Raw genomic sequence first — 19,406 nt, 5'->3', positions numbered from 1 at the left:
AAATTTGCAAGGAGAAATAAGCAATTCAGAAAAGGACAAGTATATATTTTGTCATAATGCACCTTCCCTTGGCCAGCTTCTCTAGGGCTCTCTAATAACTTCCAGTTGACATTCAAAAAAAATTGTTTTCTCTTTTTTTCACATCACTCTTTTAATCTTTATTGTATTTTTTCAAAAATTTCAGTTTTCTATTTTCATCTTTGTTAAATTTAGATTTAAAGTGCAGCTCTTTTTTACACCAAGAAAGTGACTACAATCTAATATTATTGATATATAATCAGTACCCAAAAAAAGCATTTTCTCCCTTTGTCTCATTCCCCACGCCTGCATGTTTGTGCCCTTGCCCCCCTCTCCCCACCCCCGCCCCCGCCCATGTACCTCTGTGACCACATGTTCCGGACAGACAGAGAATATCCAGGTGGCCTGGTACTTGGAAACTTGTCAGATGTTATTCAAAGCAATAAAGAACACATCATACAAGTCTCCAGTATATTGTTACAGGGAAACGCTGTTTAGAATTCACTAATTGGGAATTTGTGATAATTTGAGGAGGGCTGGCTGAAGTTAACCTTTGTACTATCTATGGAAAAGAAAGAGAGAGAGTTCACTAAAGTTTCCAATAGTATAAACAAGATTGGAGGGGAATAATTATCTACTTAAAAGAACCAGTTGTTTTGAAAAGCTTTAGAAGTATCCTTTTACATACAAACAGGGTAATTATGATTTAAACAAAGGCTGGCCTATTTCTAAGGCTTCTTTGAAATGTCAATTACAAATTACTCTTGTCTATTCACCAAGACTAAACGCACCCCCGTGTACCAGGCAACAGTTGGTTAGCTTGCTTCCACTTACTCTACTTAGAAATAATAAACCCTAAGTTCTTTTAAAGTAGTAGAATTTAATTCAGGCTTTTCACTAATCTAGACAGTTGGTCCGTCCTATATTGTGGTTGAAGATGCACTAATTACTAGCACACAACAATCAGGAATGCATGGGGCGACAACAGCCTTCACTCGCTCAGTGGAATAGCTGGTTAAGTACCCAACATCTACAAAGAAAGCTCCAGACCACTGGCTTTTTTGTTTTCTTTTTTTAATCTTACATAGTAAGAAGCACATTTCGTATTGCAACCGAGTACACACACACACACAGAGACAAAAACAGTATTTACCCTTATTATGTGCAATGCCGTTATTTTCTACTTATTTTCTAATAAATGCTAGTTGCAACCTCCTAAGTTGATTTCACAATCTATTAATGGGTGACTGTTTTGAAAACACTGCTCTAGAACCCGTGGGGAGACAGTACTCCTTCTGGGAGAAAGGGGTGGCTGTGGGGAAGAGCTGTGGTTTCGGTCGGTTTTCTAAGTGGCGCCCTCTCCCTGTTCTCCTCTCAAATCCTTGGGCAGCAGCCCCACCGCTCTCGTCACTCCAGCCTCTTGTACCTTGACGATCAATGCAAAGTGCATTCTTACCCTCACCAACCCTTCCAGCTAATTTTCTATTTCCCCTCTTTTTTCCGAAGACCACCCTGATTTTCTGCCTGCTCTCCCCAGAAGCTAGGCGGGCTCACCCACTCAGATAAGGCTGCGTCACGCTGCACGGCACCCCCACCCAGCAGTGTGAACCCCCTCCAGCTTCACTTGACCCATCTTATCTCCAGTTTCTGATTCTTTGCTCTGTTTTCCACTAACAGGCCTCTGTTCACTTTGGACTCGGTTTGGTAGTAGGTATTGTTCTCCCAAATTCTAATCTAAGAAGAGATTGGATCTCCTTACTCAAAAGGACAGTAAGGAGTTCACTCTCCTTTGAGAACATAGATTGCATTACCTTCATAGTAAAGACAAAATCTTTGTTGTCAGACAAGACCCGGCTCCCCCACACTCACCGGCTGTACAACCTTGGGTATGTCATTTAATTTCCTAAGCCTCAGTTTCATTATCCGTAAAATTGGGGAAATATCCATTCTTCAGGCTCACAAAGGATAAATAATCCTTATAAAATGCTTGCCTCAGTGCCTGGCATATGGCAAGCACTCTCTAAATGTTACTATTACCAGTGTTACTGTCGTTGCTCTTATTTAGATTTCACGTACTGGCTCATCTCTCCTCCCACCAAAACCACACCACCCAGACGTCCAGGGAGGACACTGGTTCAGAGTTTGAGACCATCTGCCCTGTAGCCAGAGTTCCCAGCTCCTCCAACCCCCCCCTCCCCCCGCCCCAAACACCTGCTACGGGAATACTCTCATTCTCTGCCACACCCATCTCAGTCGGGCCTTTCCCTGCAGCCCACAGTCCATTGCATGGCAGTTCCTAACAAGAATCATAATGCTTGATGTAGCTAGACATCAATTCTGACCAGTTAGCTGCACGGAAGGGCCACAAATAGAAGGCAAGCCCAAGAATTCCATGCCACCCAAACAGGTCCCAACCAGGGGCAGCCTGGTTTATCCCACGTAGCCAAGGAGAGACTGAAGAGGAGCCCACTCTGACCACTCATACCAGACTCTGCATACAAGCAACATCCACCAGGACTGGAGTTCGCGGCCCTGGTTTCCTGAACTGTCCCACCTCACGGGCTCTGTGCCTTGCTCACTAATCCCATTTCAACATGCCTGGCTAAGCTTCTGCTTCTCACCCCACCATGTCCTTGTCTTATTCCTTTGATCCAGCGCATTTCTTTCCTTGGCTTTGAATGTCTTCCCAGCTTTGTTTGACCTCTGTTTTTGGTTTAATGTACTCACAGATTACCCCAGTTAATCCCCTCATATTTACAGCCCCTGGTTTAACTCAACCCTAATTCCTTCTTCCTATCGGCAGCTATCTTCCACCCCCTAACTCTAATCTGTCCTAGCCCCATGGATAAGACCATGAACAGTAACAGTCTTTGATATAAATGACTCTTCAGAAAATAATGTCATTGGTTTATATTCTAAATCCACAAGCAAAACATTCAGGGCATGTGTCTTTACTCTGTTATCTAGAAAATAGTCATTCTTTCCTGGTGAGATTGTATCTGCTAAGACATCACTTACAGCTGTGTGGGAGGTAGTGATTAACTTCCCCTAAAATCAGGATCTTCCATCTTCAGAGAATAATGGGTAAAACCATAGTAATTAAGAGCCAAAACTCTGAAGCCAGAAGACTTGGGTCTAAATCCTGCCTCTGCAACTTACTAGTATATTTTGAGCTTGTTGTGTGTTTTGGTTTTTGTTTTTGGTGCTATTTAGATAAACAAAACAAGATCTTGATCATATCAAGTTGGAAATATCATGATTATTCATTAAGCAGTAGATATTGGCCCCTTCCCTGCTTTCTCTGTCTCTTAGCTTTCCCTAGCTCCTCCCTTTTGAATTCATGTATTCCTGTGTATATTGATTTAATTGCATGATTTACCTGTCATGCTGCCTGGCACCGTGCTGGGTCACAAAGACAAATCATGGAACGAATATATATATATATATATATATATATATATATATATATATATATATATATACACACACACATATACACACACACACACACACTTCACACATTCAGGTGTGGACAAAAGTAGGTTTACAGTTGTAAGTACACAAAACACAGAGTTAACAAAGCTATTGCAATAATCATAACCTGCATTTTTTTCCACATGAACTGTAAACCGCCTTTACACACACACACACACACACACAACACACTCATTAAAATGTTAAGGATGCTGAGATGGAGGACTTTTCAAGGTACACTGGAGCATTAGGGAGGGCCTAGTGAGTTTGCCTGTGGGAACACAGTGGAGGGGGCTGTTGAAAAGTAAAGGAAGTCCACATGGAAGAGGTTGATGCTTGAGCTGAATCTTGAAGCTGCCCTGCCTTTCACTCACAGCCTCAGAACTGTGTCAGTCCCAGGGCAATCTGAATAAGACAGTCTCTGCAAATAAGCTCAGAAACAGTCTTCATGTCCTAGACTCTTGCGGCCTAGTTCCAGTGGTTGGGGCTCCCACAATGCCCTCCTGGTCTCTTTTTTGTGATCAGTTAAGGAAGCCACTATTATCAGAGTGACTCATGAGCCCAGGGTCAGAGCTCTGTGATCTCTCGCCACAAAAGATTCAGTCCTCAGTATTCTGTTGCAATCTTTACCATATGCAGTACTTAAGTACCTAAGTCCTCCCCTAAGACCTAAAGCCTTTCTTTGAACTTTAGCTCAGTGACCAGAGTCTCTGCTGCTTATCTTATCTGGGCCAGTCCTCTTCTCTGGGGTCTGGATTTCCTTTCATTTCCCAGCTGGGGTTCTGCCATTATCTGCAGAATGATCTCCAGAATGGCCACCTGCTGCCTAGGCCTACTGAATTCCCCAGTGCTGGGGTTCCCACTTAACTGGAAAACCCAGCCCCGACTAAGTGTGGGTTCCAGCTAACTTGTGACAAACTTGAAGCCGGGCTCCTCTGAGCCCTCTTCATGGTCAGATGTCAGCTCTGGTGTTCATCACATCTTTGACCTGCCAAGCTGAGTTTCAGCAAGAATACTGCTAAGTAAGTTTAGTGAGAGCCCCCCTCACCCCCCGGCCTTGAGATCTGATCACGCTTGACATTTGATCAAGTTCCTCTTCCTCCATCTTGATGGATAAGTTTTTGGCCTGCCTTTACCAAGAACCCTATTAGGCCAGTTTAACAGAAATCTCCCTAGCCTTGATGTTTCCTCCTAGTAATTTTCCTCCTAGTAATTTTCCATCCACTCACCCCCTTACCCTGCTCCTTTGCTATAAATCACTGCTTGTCCTTGCTGTATTTGGAGCTGAGGTTGATCTCTCTCCGCTATTGCAATCGATTTGACCCCTATTACAAGAGGCTTGAATGAAGTCTTCCCTACCATTTTAACGAGTGTCAGAATAATTTTTTCTTTAACATCTGCCATGCCCTTTGGACAATAACCATGGACAGCCCATGTCTCAGCTGCCCCTCTGGGTCTGCCTTCCCTCCTTGGTCCACTCTAGAAATCAGAGATCTTGTCCCAGGTTCTTGAGCTCCTCCTGCTCACCAGCCTCTAGCTGGCACATGAGCAGCAGTACCGCTTAAGTAGAGTCAGTTGCCTGGAAATATGGACCTGGAGAATACGGGCCAATTCTATTCTAACCAGCTTCACCTAATTCATTCAGTCAGATCATCAAAGCACATGAATAAGCATGAATGGTTTCTGAACATATTTTTAAAGAGCTTTCTTACTGATATTATAGATATAAACAAAACACGTACACCCAAGGGAGAAAATATCTTGTCTTGTGTTCTTTTGAATAAAAAATCATAGTGGATACAAATCTTTGATGTTCCAATGGTGCCATAAACAAATCCACTGGCCTGTTTTTGGACAAAGAATTATTTGAAATTTTACCTCTTGGGTTCCAAGTATTTTTCTGTGTTTTGTTGTTAATAGAGTTTATTGTAAAAAGTCTCTTCATCTAAAGCTTTGGTGATTTTTCGTGTTTTATTTATCCTTTTCATTTGGCTTCAAATAAGGCAAGGACTTGATAAAATTCAAAATTTACTGAATCTTGTGTTAATGTCAGGTACAGAATTTTCCTCTCGAGCATCTGCCTTCATCGGGGCTGTTATTGAAGTGTTTTGAAGGAAATGACGGGCCAACCATTCATGGGTTCTCCTGGCTTTGCAGTAGAGGCAGGGCCTTTCCCTCATTCGGTAACTTCCCACGCTCTGTTGCCTCTGAGCTAATTTTCTCTTTGTGCCGGCTGGTGGTGGGTGTTCACTTTCACTCTCCTTCCATGAGGACGCTCCCAAGTCAGACTCTTCACTGTCGTAGTCCGTAGTATCACTGTCAAGTTGGGTCTGATTCACCGGGCTGAGTTGAGAATGGTGCCTGCATCTTCTTCCGTCGAGACAGTCATTGACCAGAGCCACTTCGGAGTCAGTTTCAGGAGTAACTTGGCTCTGCTTTGGTTTTTTCATCATTTGTGAAGAGTCCCAGCAACCATCTTTATTTTGCCACTTATAGGAGGTATCTTTGCTTGCTAACGATCAATGAAACAAATCAACAAGTTAGGCACATTGTTGCTTATTGTAATTTCACATTATCTAAGAAACCTAGGCATGTGTGGGCTCGCTCTTGGTTGCCATTTGCCAAGCCACTACTTTTCTCCACTTTTCTGCAATTGTGGGCAGCAGACTGCATTTTCCAGTACCATACCAAATCTCCCCATTACCAAAGAGATGCTTGACATATTACTTTTGAATTTCATGAATGCTGATATAAGATCAAGGGAAAAGTCTCCAAAGTTTCCCAGAGAAGGACCCTCTTCTCCTTTGCCTTGAAGACTTAATGATTCAAGTGTGTATATGAATGTGATTTGGGGGGCAGGAAACTAGTAAGAATCTTTTCTTTATACAGCGGGGTGTTGGAGTTGGCCGGCATCAGCCAGCTCATAAGAACCTGATAGTTAAGCTTTCAGGAATTCTGTGAGATAGTTTTTTAGCACAGCCATGAGTAGAAATTAAACTCTCCAAATCTATCATTAAATCAATGTATTATAAATAAACATAATACTCAAAACATCACTCCCTAATTATTTTATTACATTTTATGATGATGCATGTGCTCTTGAAGCTATTTGTCTGCTGTATCTGGACATTGGAAATACCATGTAATGATACGCAACCATGCATCTCTTCCCGGCTCCGTGTTCAATGACATCATGCTGGTAATCTGAAACCAGTTTGGGAGGATAAAAATCAACAAGCACTAAAGGGCAGGTGTTGGTTTATGGTCTTGTTGATTGTCTAGGTGTAAAGCGATGGCGACTTGGTCCTACCATAGGTAACATTTAAAAGCATCATGCCTATAGCCACCACACTGTGAACAGCACCCCAAAATGCAGAAATATTTTTGCAGGGTGTTGTAAAACTATTATCCAATTTGCAAAGAAATCACTCACACCTTCCTGTTTCTTTCATATTCTCTTTAATTTACTGGAAAGTAACATTCATAATGGAACTACACTTGTTCATCAATTGCAGACATAGGTAGGGTAGGGATACAAAGGTAAAAGTCAAGGAAAGTATTTTGTGAGAATCAGCGGTCTCTATGGAATTTACCATAAAGAGTATTATATGTTTTATTATTTGTAAATTGTGTGATATACACTCTTTATATCAGTAAAAAAAATTTAATTTAAATTTTTAAATTTTTAAACACACTTATACACATTTTTGGAGAGCCAGGTGTTAAACATTTTCTAGCATGCCACTGCTTATAGGTTACTGAAAAAGATGTCATTTACATTTCTATCTCTCCAGTAACTCTAACCATAAACGTATGTAAAAGGGAAGCTGTGCGGAGGGAAAACGCTGAGGTATGAAAAGAGAACTTGAGCTTTACCTACCAGGCATGTATCGCCCCTGCTAAAGCAGCTCAGCTGTGCTGCACTAAGGCAAGGAGCTCGTCCAGTGGGCCGCCACAGGTCTGGGAGGCCCTGTAACACTCTCGGCTGTTCACCTCTGTTCTTTGCTTTCCACACTCAGCACATAGTTCCCTCATCACAGTCCAATGCCAAACATGCACTGGCTCTCACCTTTGCTTAATGAAGTACTTGTCCCGCTGTCTTCATCCTTCCTCTTCTCGGACATCTGTTTCAGAAATATAGATTAGTGACCTTACATCATCCACCGCCTCGTATTCCCAAAGAATGCGGACTAGGGCAACAGTCGGACAGTGAAGAAGGCTGATAGGGAAAAAATGGATTCCTTTGGAATGTGGTGCTGGAGGAGAGCTCCATGGGTACCCTGGAGTGCCAGCAAGAGGAACAAGTGGGTCCTAGAGCAAATGAATCCTGAAACAGCGCTGGAGGCAAAAATAGCAAAACCGACGCTTTCCTACTTTGGATAAACCATGAGAAGGCAGGAAAACTAGAAGGCAGCAGGAAAAGAGGAGGACCAAATACAAGATGGACTGACTCCATCAAAGAAGCCGCAGGCGTGAGCCCACCGTTGCTGAGCAGGGCTGTTGAGAACAGAACTTGGTGGCCACCACTCATTCATAGTGTCACCAGGAGTCAGAGCCACTCAGTGGCATGTAAAACACACAGTAGTCATCTTAGTTGGTCGTTTCTCACTTTCACTTCTGCCGCCCACTATTAGGAAGACCATGCTTTGGTGGCAGAATCTGCCGAAATGTTTTGAACCAAGCAAAATGAAACAAAGACTTGAGAGAAAGGGAAACTGATAAGGAGCTATAGGTTATAAAGTTTTCCTGCACGCACATAGAGAAATATCATTTAAAAAGAGATTTGATAGTACTATGATTAGCTTTAAAATTACCTTCTAAAGGACATTTTATCAGGTCACATTATCAATAATTCTTTCAGATCTTTACCTGAATTCATAAACTTAATGTCTCCTAAATCCTTTAGAAACTTTCCTTCAAAATGCAACCATAACATATTATCTGTTAATATGGCAACCAAAATAAATGGATTTCTCTAAATAGTTCCAATTTCAAATATTCTGCCCAATACTGCATAAGTATAGTTGTCCCATTTTTCAGATCAGTGTGCCACTTTTTGATGCTGAAAATGTTTTTGTCAAATAATACAAATATAAAGCACCTCCTCGAGAATGTATCAAAAACTAGAAATACTTATAACACTTTTGACACAGAATGATTCTTCTGGGAAAGTATCGCCAGGAAATAAGCCCCAAAAGAGAGAAAGCTTTGTGTACTGAAATATTCATCACAGTGTAATTCAGATAATATAAAATACAAAATTCAAAAACAGGTAATGGTTACATAAATTATGGTATACTTATATAATTATGTAAGACAGGGGTGTCAGACTCATTTTCACCGGGGGCCATATCCGCTTCATGGGCTGAATATAATTTCAACTCCTTAACAGTTAAGGAGTAGTTACATTTACACAGTCCTAAAATTATTTAGGCCCTTTGAAGGCAACCGCGAGGCTGATGGGGCCCCCGGTGAAAATGAGTTTGATGCCCCTCATATAAGATATAGTTGTAAAAATTATTACAGTAAAAGTAAATCATAACATGAGCAAATAAATGTTATAATGTTAAATTAAAAATTGAGATGCAAATTTGCATATGCAGTATGATCACAAGTTAGCTAAAAATATGGAAAGAAAGATTTTAAGAGATTACAGAATGGTTGGCTTTGAGTGGTGAAAGTATTTCTTTCCTTCTGATTTTTCAAATTGTCTAAAAGGAGGGGAAAATGGATTTATGTAGAAAATCAAACTGTCTTTGGGTGCCAGAGTTGGGTGTTCACAACTACAGTCTAAGGTCCCTGGGCCATTCCTTTCTTAGTATCTGGTCACTACAGTGGTAGGCAAGTATCTCTAATGAGACAGCTCTTTGCCTTTTGCGTTATTGCAGCCATCTCTGAAAACCTTAGGAAGGAATCCTCTTTTAAGATAAGTTTTATACAAGTGGTATTTGGGGACCTTATTTTAAGTTTAATATGTATAGAGATGATTATGAAAAGATTAGACATTTATAAACCTAAAAGTGAATAACAGTTGGTTATTTCTATAGAATCTGGAGTAGGTTTTTTTCATTTTTTCTGCTTTCTTATAAATTTGACATTTTCTTTTTAAAAAGTATATTTTTGGAGGTTATTTTTTTAATTTTATTTTTGATTTTAAAGAAGGGAAGGTAGGTAGAAAGAGAGGAAGAGAAACATATACGCAAGAGAGAAACATCAGCCGGTTGCCCAAGCACTTTCCGTGACCGGGAATCAAACCTGTGACTTTTGGTTTGTGGGACGATGCCCAACAAACTGAGCACACCACCTGGGCTCCACATTTTGTGCATACTTCTGTAACGGGGGAGGCAGAAGTTTTTAAAACACTTATTTGGTTTATATCATTTTCATAGAAAGCATCCATTTTTGACTTGATGGTCAAATCAAAATATAATCAAAAGAAAGATTTTTGCCCTGATTGGTGTGGCTCAGTGGGTTGGGCATCGTCCCACAAACCTAAAGGTCGCCGGTTCAATTCCTGGTCAGGGCACATGCCTGGGTTGCAGGCCAGGTCCCCAGCTGGGGGCATGCAAGAGGCAACTGATTAATGTTTCTCTCGCACATTAATGTTTCTCTCTCTCCCTTTCTCCCTCCCTTCCCCTCTCTAAAAATAAATAAATAAAATCTCTAAAATAAAAAACAATTTTGCATCAAGTTAGGAGGAATCTACAAACTGTAGTCACCAAAAGCATTTTGTTAACTGTCTCTGGGACGCAGTGAGTGAAAAGAACAGCGCCTGCCCTGAGGGAGGGGTGAACCATGGAGAGACCCGGGCTGGGCTCTGCCTTTCTGCCACCAACCAGCTCCTCCATTTAAACACCTCCTAAGCTCAGTTTCCACATATGCAAAGTGAGGCGCGTGGACTGGTATTTGGGAAAATTCCAGCACTGACGGTCTGAACAAACACGAACCAAATATATAAACTAAAGATAGTACACGTAGTCTCTGAAAGCAAAAGGTAAATGTATCTTAGAAGGTGGCAAATCCAGAGGAAATCAGTGTGCTCCATGTTTGAGGATAATTACCACCATACTTCCATCATGTTTTTACATTATTTCAAGGTTTGTAAATAAAGGATCATAGTTTAGCAAAAAAAAAAAAAAAAAAAAGAATTCTAAGCGAAGGGAAAATTCCACCTTCCTTTCACTGGTCCTCATCTGGTTCTCAGATTTCAAACCTGGGACCCTTCAGAACAGGCAGTGCAGCAGATTTTAGCCGCCATAAGGGAACAAAGTGAAAGAGGAAACCTCTAAGATAATTAAGGATTTAATCAGCACTAAATAGATTTAATTCAACATTTCAACTATGCTTTGAAGCAAACAGACGATGTGGCAGGAACTTGGGTCTACTGCCCGCTCCGTCACTAACCACGTGTGAGACATTGGACAAGTCACTTAATTTCTTTGGGCCTCATCAATTTAAAAAGGAAAGATACTGGTATCTTACTTGCTTACAAACAGGAGACGGGACCACATGCAGTCTTGAGGTCCTTGAAGCTTGGGTCTCTATGACTCCAAGGAGCTGACGCAAGCAAGGAGCAGAAGAGCTTAGGCCTCATAAGTGGTTTTCATGATGAAATTGCCAGGAATCAGCTGCAATTTTTTGTTAATTTTCTAAAGTAGCTTTTCTTGCCAGACCAGGCAAATTCAATATACTTAGCCAGGGAGTCTAAGACACATATAAGCTATCCCTTCTAAATCCCCTTTTGGCAAAGTATCTACCATATGAAGCATTTAGAGACCTTTGATGTAACTTCTCAGGGGAAAGAGGTGGTGAGGGGAAGAGTCTTTGATTATTTTAATGGAATACAGCTGGCATAGACATAACAACCTCTTCCTCTCCACCCAGAGCTGATGTAGCACTCAGTCTAGCTAAGCACGGCCTGCCCAGCGATCTGGCAGTAATGCTGGATGATGGTGGTTTGATTAATCATCAACCTGGTATTAATGGCCAGCAATGATTCCATGTCAGCAACTTACAAGAGCTTGGTTACTCGTTATATGCTGGAATATTACAGTCCTGATAAAGTGGGCTTTCTCCTTCCTAAGAGGATGGTATTTTCTTCTGCTAGTGTGGTCTAGAGTGGTGACTTTAGTTCTGTTTAGTTTAATTTAGTTCCGCATCTTATTCTATTCAGAGAGTGTATTGCCCCATTCTAAAATCGCCAAAATGCTACGACATATATCCTTAAATACAACAACTTAAAAAAAAAATCTGTGATTAGATTTTTGTGGCTGCAAAAGGAATTTCGAGATCATTAACCAGGAGAGACGTTTATCCCACCATTACACAGCATATGGACAAAGTGCAAACAACCTCAATATTTCAAAATTGCAGATTTGTTCTGGTGCAATCACGCACAAAAAGACGCCGTCACTAAGGGTGCTGCTGTGCAAATATAATTTGGAGAACCGTTACAATATAACATTAAGTTTTAAAAGGCAAGATATGAAAGTACGTACTATATCATAGTGCCAACCAGGTCAAAGATAGAGGTGGAAAGATGTATATTGGAATAGAGAAAAAGAAAAAAAAAAAAACTAGAAAAACACACTCCAAAATGTTAACAGTGATTATCTCTAAGAAATAGGATTATAGTAGTTTAAATTTTCTTCATCTTTTTCTTGGATTCTCTAAAATAAGATTGCATGATTTTTAAAAAGTAGTTTCATCAAAATAAAGTGAATTTCTTTCATGAAACATCCCCTAGTATAAACATATCATTTAAAATGAAAAAGGATATCCTACCCAGAGAGAAGTCCGAGAGAAGAACATCAAGATCAATATAATGACAAAATACCAAACAAGGAAGATCCCTATTGTCCCACAAGAGTCGTCCTGCTGGCACTCGTAGTCCTGGTTTGGAATGGTAAAACTTAAAGGCAATGGGGGCGGATCCACCTCCCAAAACAAGGAAAGCAGCTTTCCCATAATGGCTTCTAGCTTAAGAATAAAACATGCTTGGAGGGATGGCGGCGGCTGGGAAGTACTTCCCTCTGGGTGTATGACAGCTTCCTTGGCAACCTATTATGACATGCACTGCGGCAACTATGACGGGAACTGACAAACACTTTTTGGGTTTCTAAATCTTTGGAAAATTTAGCTAAGTTACTTCTATGAAAGTTTATAGCCTTTTTCCCAGAGCTTCATGTAGTACGTTGTGCCTCAATCTTTTCTTCCCCTGAAATTTGTATATATCGTAGTACACCCTTAAACAACATTGGTTTTACCTGCACAGGTCCACATATTAGGATTTGTTTCAGGAAATACCTGTAGTGTTGTTGATCTGCATTTGGGAGTCCAAGGATGCAGAAAGCAGACGATATGCATGGATCTAGGCCATTTTACATAAGGGATTTGAGCATCCTCGGATTGGGGTATCTGTGGGGGTTCTGGAACCAAACCTCCACAAATACCAAGGGTAGTTATGTTTGGGGGGAGTCAAAAGCTATACTTGGATTTTCTGTGCAGGGGTTGGTGCCCCTAACCCCCATGTTGTTCAATAGTCAACCGTACTGTATTTTCTTTAAGTACAATATTTTAAAATCTAGGTCTATGCAGTACCCATTTTTTCCCATCTCATATTATTGTAAATTAACATATACAATTCTGATGTGTTACAGACTGAACTGTGTTTCCCAAAATTCATATGTTGAAGCCCTAACCTTCAGTTTGGGTGTAATTAGAGATAGGGCCTTTAAAGAGGTCATTAAGGTTAGATGAGGTCATAAGGATGGGGCCCTAATCCAATATGACTGGTGACCTTATAAGAAGAGGATGTGCAAACACATTTTTTTTTAAAAAGGCCAGTGAGGGACACAAAGAGAAGGGGCATCCAATGTGCAAGACAAAGGAGACAAGTCTTAGGAGAGACCAATTCTGCTGGAATCTTGATCTCAGACTTGACTCAACCTCCAAAGTGAAAAAAATGCTGTTGCTTAAGCCACCTAGTCTGTAGCATTTTGTTAAGGCAACCCTAGCAAACCCATACATAAATCTAATTGGAGTAGTAGTGTTCCTTTTTAAGCTTTGAATAAATTCACAGTCATTTATAGATTACATTGAGAGAAATTATCCATCTATCTTTTGTGAATTACATCAAATATATACAATTTCTTCTTAGGAAAGAAGAAATTGGTGCGTTCATGGGGTAGGGAGAAACCTGGTATTCCCAATTTGTACAGAGAACCCTTTCACTTTGAACAATTCTCAAGTTAATTCATCTCTCAATCTAAAACTAGAGCAAAACACCATTGCTGCTAAGGCAATCTAAAAATTATAAAAATCCCACTCTAAAAAAAATCTGTTAGATCTTTAAGAACACAGCATACCTTCATTTTTTTTTCATTAATATATAATACCACAAGGAAGCTTCATTTTCTTCTATGTGACTTTAGGAGCATTTCAGGAAAAATTTTGGTCGTTGGGACTTACATGGTGTAACAATCCACTAGCTTATTGTGACTTGCCGTAATGTCAGTATGGCATAATGTCATGCCTCCCTGCCTCGTCAAGGGCCAGTCCCCAAGCCCCGTCCATTCTGATCCTTGTCTGCCGGAGACCTGCTTCGCCTCCTCCAGGAAGCTCCTCGGGAAGCCCGCGCTGGGCCCGCGGTGCCTCCTGGAGCTCACCGCACCTCACCTGCCAGCCCCTAATGCACCTGCCGCCCTCCTCCACCGAGCTCCTCCGGGCAGAAACCCGACCTTTAACTTTTACACCTCCGTGTGGTTCGGTGGCACACAGTAGGCATTTGTATCTGTTAAATAAAAACCAACTGAACTCTATGACGAACCTTTCCTCGGGATTGAAGTTCTTTCAAGGAAAATGCAGGCAATTTAAAGATATTTTTTTAAACCTCAAAACCACTAGCAACTTGAACAAAAATGTTTTGGGTTTCTTCTTGTTACTGCTGCACCATCGTTAAATGGAATTTTAATTATTAACATGGGGTCAGAATACGATTCTTTTTTTTTTTTAACACAGAGGTGTGAGAAATGCTTTGTCATTGCTGATGGTGTTTTAACACATTACCATGTACTCTAGCCTACCTATTAGCCATTCTGCTTAATACAGTGTTTTAACATGTAAGTCCATAAACGCCCTAAAAAAGCTAAAATTAAGTTAATACATAAAATTTAATTTAGCTTGTTATAATTACTACTTTATTCTGAGGGTTCAGAACCGGGCCTGAATCTTTACCGCTGAGCTTTCTCCCAACACCTGAGTGCAAGCCTCCAATCCGAGGATGTTTCCCTGGTAACGCTCCCAGGCTCCGTCCTTCCCCCACAACCCTCCTCTTCTCGCGAGAAGAGATAGCCTGCCCCTTTCTTCCGGTATTGTAGGCCAGCAAGCCGGCCTCAGCCTTAACGCTTTGCTTCGCGCATGTGCAGTAGTGAGTGGCGCGAGCCAGCGGTTTCCGGCCGAAGATCACGGTGCGTTTTCGGGGTCAATTTTTTGCTTCCTGCATGTGGAATCCACGGGGGCCTTGGGAATTCCACGCCTGCGGATCTGCGAGGGCTCAGCCACAGGGGGTGTGGCCAGGTGTCCCGCCACCCGTAGAGGAACCGAGGAAAGAAGCAGTAGGGGTTGCAGAAGTTTGTCCTGCTAGAGCCAGGGAGGGAAACTCGGACTATAGAGTTTTGACTCCGGCTGCGTGGCGGGAAGGGTACTGCTGTGTACTCCATGGGATTCGAGTCCATATAACGGAAACATATCTCACACTTGTCTGCAGGAGATGAGGCCTAGCAAGACAAAGGAAATGTCAATCCCAGTGTAGACCAAAACTGAATGCACACTGCTCCCGGTTCGCCCTCATCCCTTTCACATCAAGAGTACTCGCCCTTCTAAAACTTAAAAAAACAAAACGGAGATCCCTGGCGTGTATCGGTCTGAGTTCAGAGTTTAAGATCATAGTTAATGGTTTCTGCGTAAGGCTGTGGGAGAGTCTTTGGTGGCTTAACGGCTTAAAGGGAATAGTTTCTCCCAAAACTTGGTAATTTTGAGTTTCTTAAATTAGCCCTTGTGACGTATTCCAAAACCACAATACAGAGTAATTGCAGACATACATAACTATCAATACTTAAGTAACAAAATAAGACTTTTTTATTTATTGGAAGTATTAACAGTTTCTGAAGTGACCAGCCACTTCTTTGTTGATTACAATATGGTGCCAATGAAGTTATAATTTAGGGTTCCCTTTGCATAACTAACATTACAATGTAAAAAATTTTGGAAAAACATTTTAAAGATGAGGAAAGGTGTGTGCATTTTTTAGTTACTGTTATAAATGGAGTAGTTTCTTTTGATTAATTCTTGTGCTTTTTGTTTTTGAGTAGATGCAAGGGGAGCCAAGCCCTAGTGCTTCCCTTATTGACAGAACCATCAAGATGAGGAAAGAAACAGAAGCTAGGAAAGTGGTTTTAGCCTGGGGACTCCTAAATGTATCTATGGCTGGAATGATATATACTGAAATGTAAGTTTAATTACCCGCCCCCCCAAAAAAAGGCCAGTGGTTGGTTCCACAAGGGGTGTGTGTGTGTGTTTAAAGAGATTGAAAAACCTTTCTAATTTTTTCAGGACTGGAAAATTGATTAGTTCATATTATAATGTGACATACTGGCCTCTCTGGTATATTGGTAAGTAATTAACTTTCACTGTGATTTAGAGTTACTGTGAATGAAAAATTGCATTCATATTTAATTCAGCTTAGTATTCATGCCTTCATTCAACAAATATTTGAGTGCTTACTATGTTCTAAAACTGGAAATGTACCAGGAAGGGAACAAAGTTCCTGTCCTCGTGGATGGAACATTCCAGTAGAGGAGACAATCACATTAAACAAATCCAGGTAATAATGAGTTCCGTGAAGAAAAAGTTTGGGGGGAGAGAGATTTGTATCTGTTACTTACTCTCCCTGAAATTCCTTCCCTACTTCTCTATTTTTTTACCTTTCAAGAGCAACCTTTTTTTTTAAGATTTTTATTTGCTTTTAGAGAGAGGGGAAGGGAGGGAGAAAGAGGGAGAAAAACATCAATGTGTGGTTGCCTCTCATGTGCCCCCTACCAGGAACCTGGTCTGCAACCCAGGCATGCACCCTGACTGGGAATCGAACCTGTGACCCTTTGGTTCACAGGCCGGCACTTAATCCACTGAGCCATGCCAGCCAAGGCAGCAACCAGATTTCTACAGTATTGATGAGTTCCTGCTTCTGTCTGCTCTTCAGTAGTCCTTCCTTGGGTATAAATCCTTAGGACTGGTAAAGGAAATTCCATCGTCTCATACACACCTTCATCTGACGTCCGTTGTAGAGGTGGTGTGGAGATGGAAAGGCAAGAGTTTTGGAATCTCACTCCTGCACACCTAAGCTAGACTCAGTGGCTTCAATAACTAGCTGTGTGCCCTTGCAAAAGTCACTTGACTTCTCTACAGCTGTTGGATCTTTGAAGTGGAGGTGAAAATGTTTATTGTACAAGTTTTAAGGATTAATGATAATATTTTGAAACTCAGTAGTAAGTACCCTACACATAACAGACATTCATTAAGTGGTAACTGTTACAAGGAGTAAGTTTTCAGTTTTGTTGTTAATTTGCTAATGTAGAGTGTTGTTTATCCTTTTGAATGTTCCACCTCTTCTATTTTTAAAAAATTAATTGTTATTCTCTTACAGAGCTTGCCTTTGCATCTCTCTTCAGCCTAAATGCCTTATTTGATTTTTGGAGGTATTTCAAATATACTGTGGCACCAACAAGTCTGGTTGTTAGCCCTGGACAGCAAACACTTGTAGGGTTGAAAACAGCTGGTAAGTTTTGCAAAGATGGGGGAAAGGTTGGCAATAACTCTTTCTCAATTTAATTTTCCCTTTTCCTAGACTCAGCTAGAAGGGACTCGGGCCATCTGGTTCAGCTATATTAAGCAGGTCTACAATAAATTGTGTTAAGACCAATGACCATTATTCCTATTTCTATAAATTAAATGGAACTAGTAATAAATAACCTCATGAAGGTTTGTTCCCTTGTTTAATTAAAATTAAAATTAAATTACTAATGCTTGCCGCATTGAAGCTAATTTCTAATTTTGAACTCTGGAAATGGTGAAAAACTAATTTGGGTCTTTTGGTAGTAATACTTTATGTAATTTAACAATTAAGTTCTCTATTACTTTCCCTTTTTCCGAAGAAAAAGATTCCATTCATTAAATCTGTTCTCATAGAAATTTTATTTTTATATATACTCATATTTTATTCATTTGCCATGTATTTGCTTTTTCCAGTTGTACAGACTACTCCTCCACATGACCTGGCCTCAACCCAGATCCCTCCCTCTCCACCTTGTTCAATTCAGGGTCAGAGTGTGTTAAGTTATAGCCCATCTCGTTCACCCAGTGCCAGCCCCAAGTTCACCACCAGCTGTATAACTGGATACAGCCCTCCGCTACAAGGCCTGTCATCAGGTGGCAGTGCTTCGTACGGCCCAGGAGTGACCTATTCGCCCATCAGTGGTTATAATAAGGTAATGACTCTTTCCTTTTGGCCAATCACATTATTTTAAATTCAAAGGTACCTTGACAATCTAGTGAGTCGAAACTCCTCATTTTGTTGATGAGAAAACAGAGGAACAGTGGATAATGGACTTGCCCAAATTGCTCATTTAAGAGCCAATAATAAACGGAGATTTCTTTACACCCCTTAGAAGTTCTTTATACTACATCTTAAAATGAAAGAAGGATGTAGCTTTTGCAAAGGTAATGAACTGAGGTTCACCCTCTAGGATCTTTCCGCAGAGTTTTTAAAACAAGTTGAAACTATGATGATTTTTTGTTTTAGTTTCCTATGCTCGTGTTTCCCTCTTTGATTCTTTTTTTTTTAATAAAAATTGTATTTACTGATTTTTTTTTCAGAGAGAGGGGAAGGGAGGGAGAGAGAGAGAGAAAAGAAACATCAATGAGTGTTTGCCTCTCCTGTGCCCCTTACTGGGGATAAGCCTACAACCCAGGCATGTGTCCTGACTGGGAGTCGAACCACTGACCCTTTGGTTCACAGGCTGGTATTCAATCCACTGAGCCATACCAACCATGGCACCTCTTTGATTCTTTATGTGAAACTTCTGTATATCCTTATAGAATTTTAATGCTTTCCACCATGTTAGAGGGTCTTTTAAGTTAAAAACCGGGATTGCCATGTAATTTCACTCTGGAGTATAGACACTGCACTGGATGATTAGAAATCTTTACTCCAACTCCCACTGTATAGTGGGCTTTTGTTTTAATTGGTAGGCTTGACAGAAGCAAAATTGACATTTAAAATTGCAACTCCTGCCTGAAGCATAAGAACATAAGAGGGGCATTTAAAGGGGAGTGGCCACACTTCCAGATGCACTCAGCAGTTACTATAGCTACTAGAGAAATGAGGAATGTCTGGAAATAAAATCCAGTCTTCCCTTACCCTTTTACATATTATTTCTTTATGCAAGTTAAATATTATGAGGAAATACACATATAGTGATACTTCAAACCCATAGGTAAACATGACTTTTAAAAATTGTTTGTTTTCATGAGAAAAATACTATATGATCATTATTAAAAAGTTAGAAAATAGAAGAAATATTACTCAAGTCCTATCACTCAAACATCTGTTCAGTAGCTATTTAATACTCATCCAGTGGGTATACCATAGTTTACTCTTGAATATTTATTTTCATTTATTAAAAACTTATTCATCTGTACTAAATATGCCTGTACATAAAATTCATAACATTGCTTAATTATCTTTTTTTGACTAGATTGTAACGTGCTTGAGCACAAGATTATGTGTTTTTATTCATCTTTGTTTTCTTAACATAGTATGTGGGTTATAGAGGCTGTGTAAGTGTTTTTTGAAGCGA

At 40.5% G+C, this 19,406-nt stretch overlaps 2 protein-coding genes across 2 annotated transcripts in view; one reads left to right on the top strand and one right to left on the bottom strand.

Annotated features, from left to right (window-relative positions):
- Nucleotides 1-5,513: 5,513 nt before the first annotated feature.
- Nucleotides 5,514-12,459, bottom strand: SSMEM1 (serine rich single-pass membrane protein 1). Its single transcript, XM_024555060.2, has 3 exons — nucleotides 12,277-12,459; nucleotides 7,562-7,616; nucleotides 5,514-6,004 (listed from the first exon to the last, which is right to left on the bottom strand). Exons 1-3 carry the CDS (start codon nucleotides 12,457-12,459, stop codon nucleotides 5,514-5,516), a joined length of 729 nt encoding a protein of 242 aa, XP_024410828.2.
- A 2,388-nt stretch (nucleotides 12,460-14,847) lies between these two features.
- TMEM209 (transmembrane protein 209) overlaps nucleotides 14,848-19,406 on the top strand; it is a 31,809-nt gene continuing 27,250 nt past the window's right edge. The window contains exons 1-5 of the mRNA XM_024554963.3: nucleotides 14,848-14,960; nucleotides 15,864-16,000; nucleotides 16,105-16,163; nucleotides 17,195-17,326; nucleotides 17,797-18,035. Coding sequence (XP_024410731.1) covers nucleotides 15,864-16,000; nucleotides 16,105-16,163; nucleotides 17,195-17,326; nucleotides 17,797-18,035 — 567 coding nt within the window. The 5' untranslated portion in view covers nucleotides 14,848-14,960. The remainder of the gene's footprint in view (nucleotides 14,961-15,863; nucleotides 16,001-16,104; nucleotides 16,164-17,194; nucleotides 17,327-17,796; nucleotides 18,036-19,406) is intronic.

This window comes from Desmodus rotundus, chromosome 6, assembly GCF_022682495.2.
Source record: "Desmodus rotundus isolate HL8 chromosome 6, HLdesRot8A.1, whole genome shotgun sequence".
NCBI classification, from domain to species: Eukaryota; Metazoa; Chordata; class Mammalia; order Chiroptera; family Phyllostomidae; genus Desmodus; species Desmodus rotundus.
Note: the sequence above shows the minus strand (reverse complement) of the source record. Positions and strands in the feature narration are given on the sequence as shown.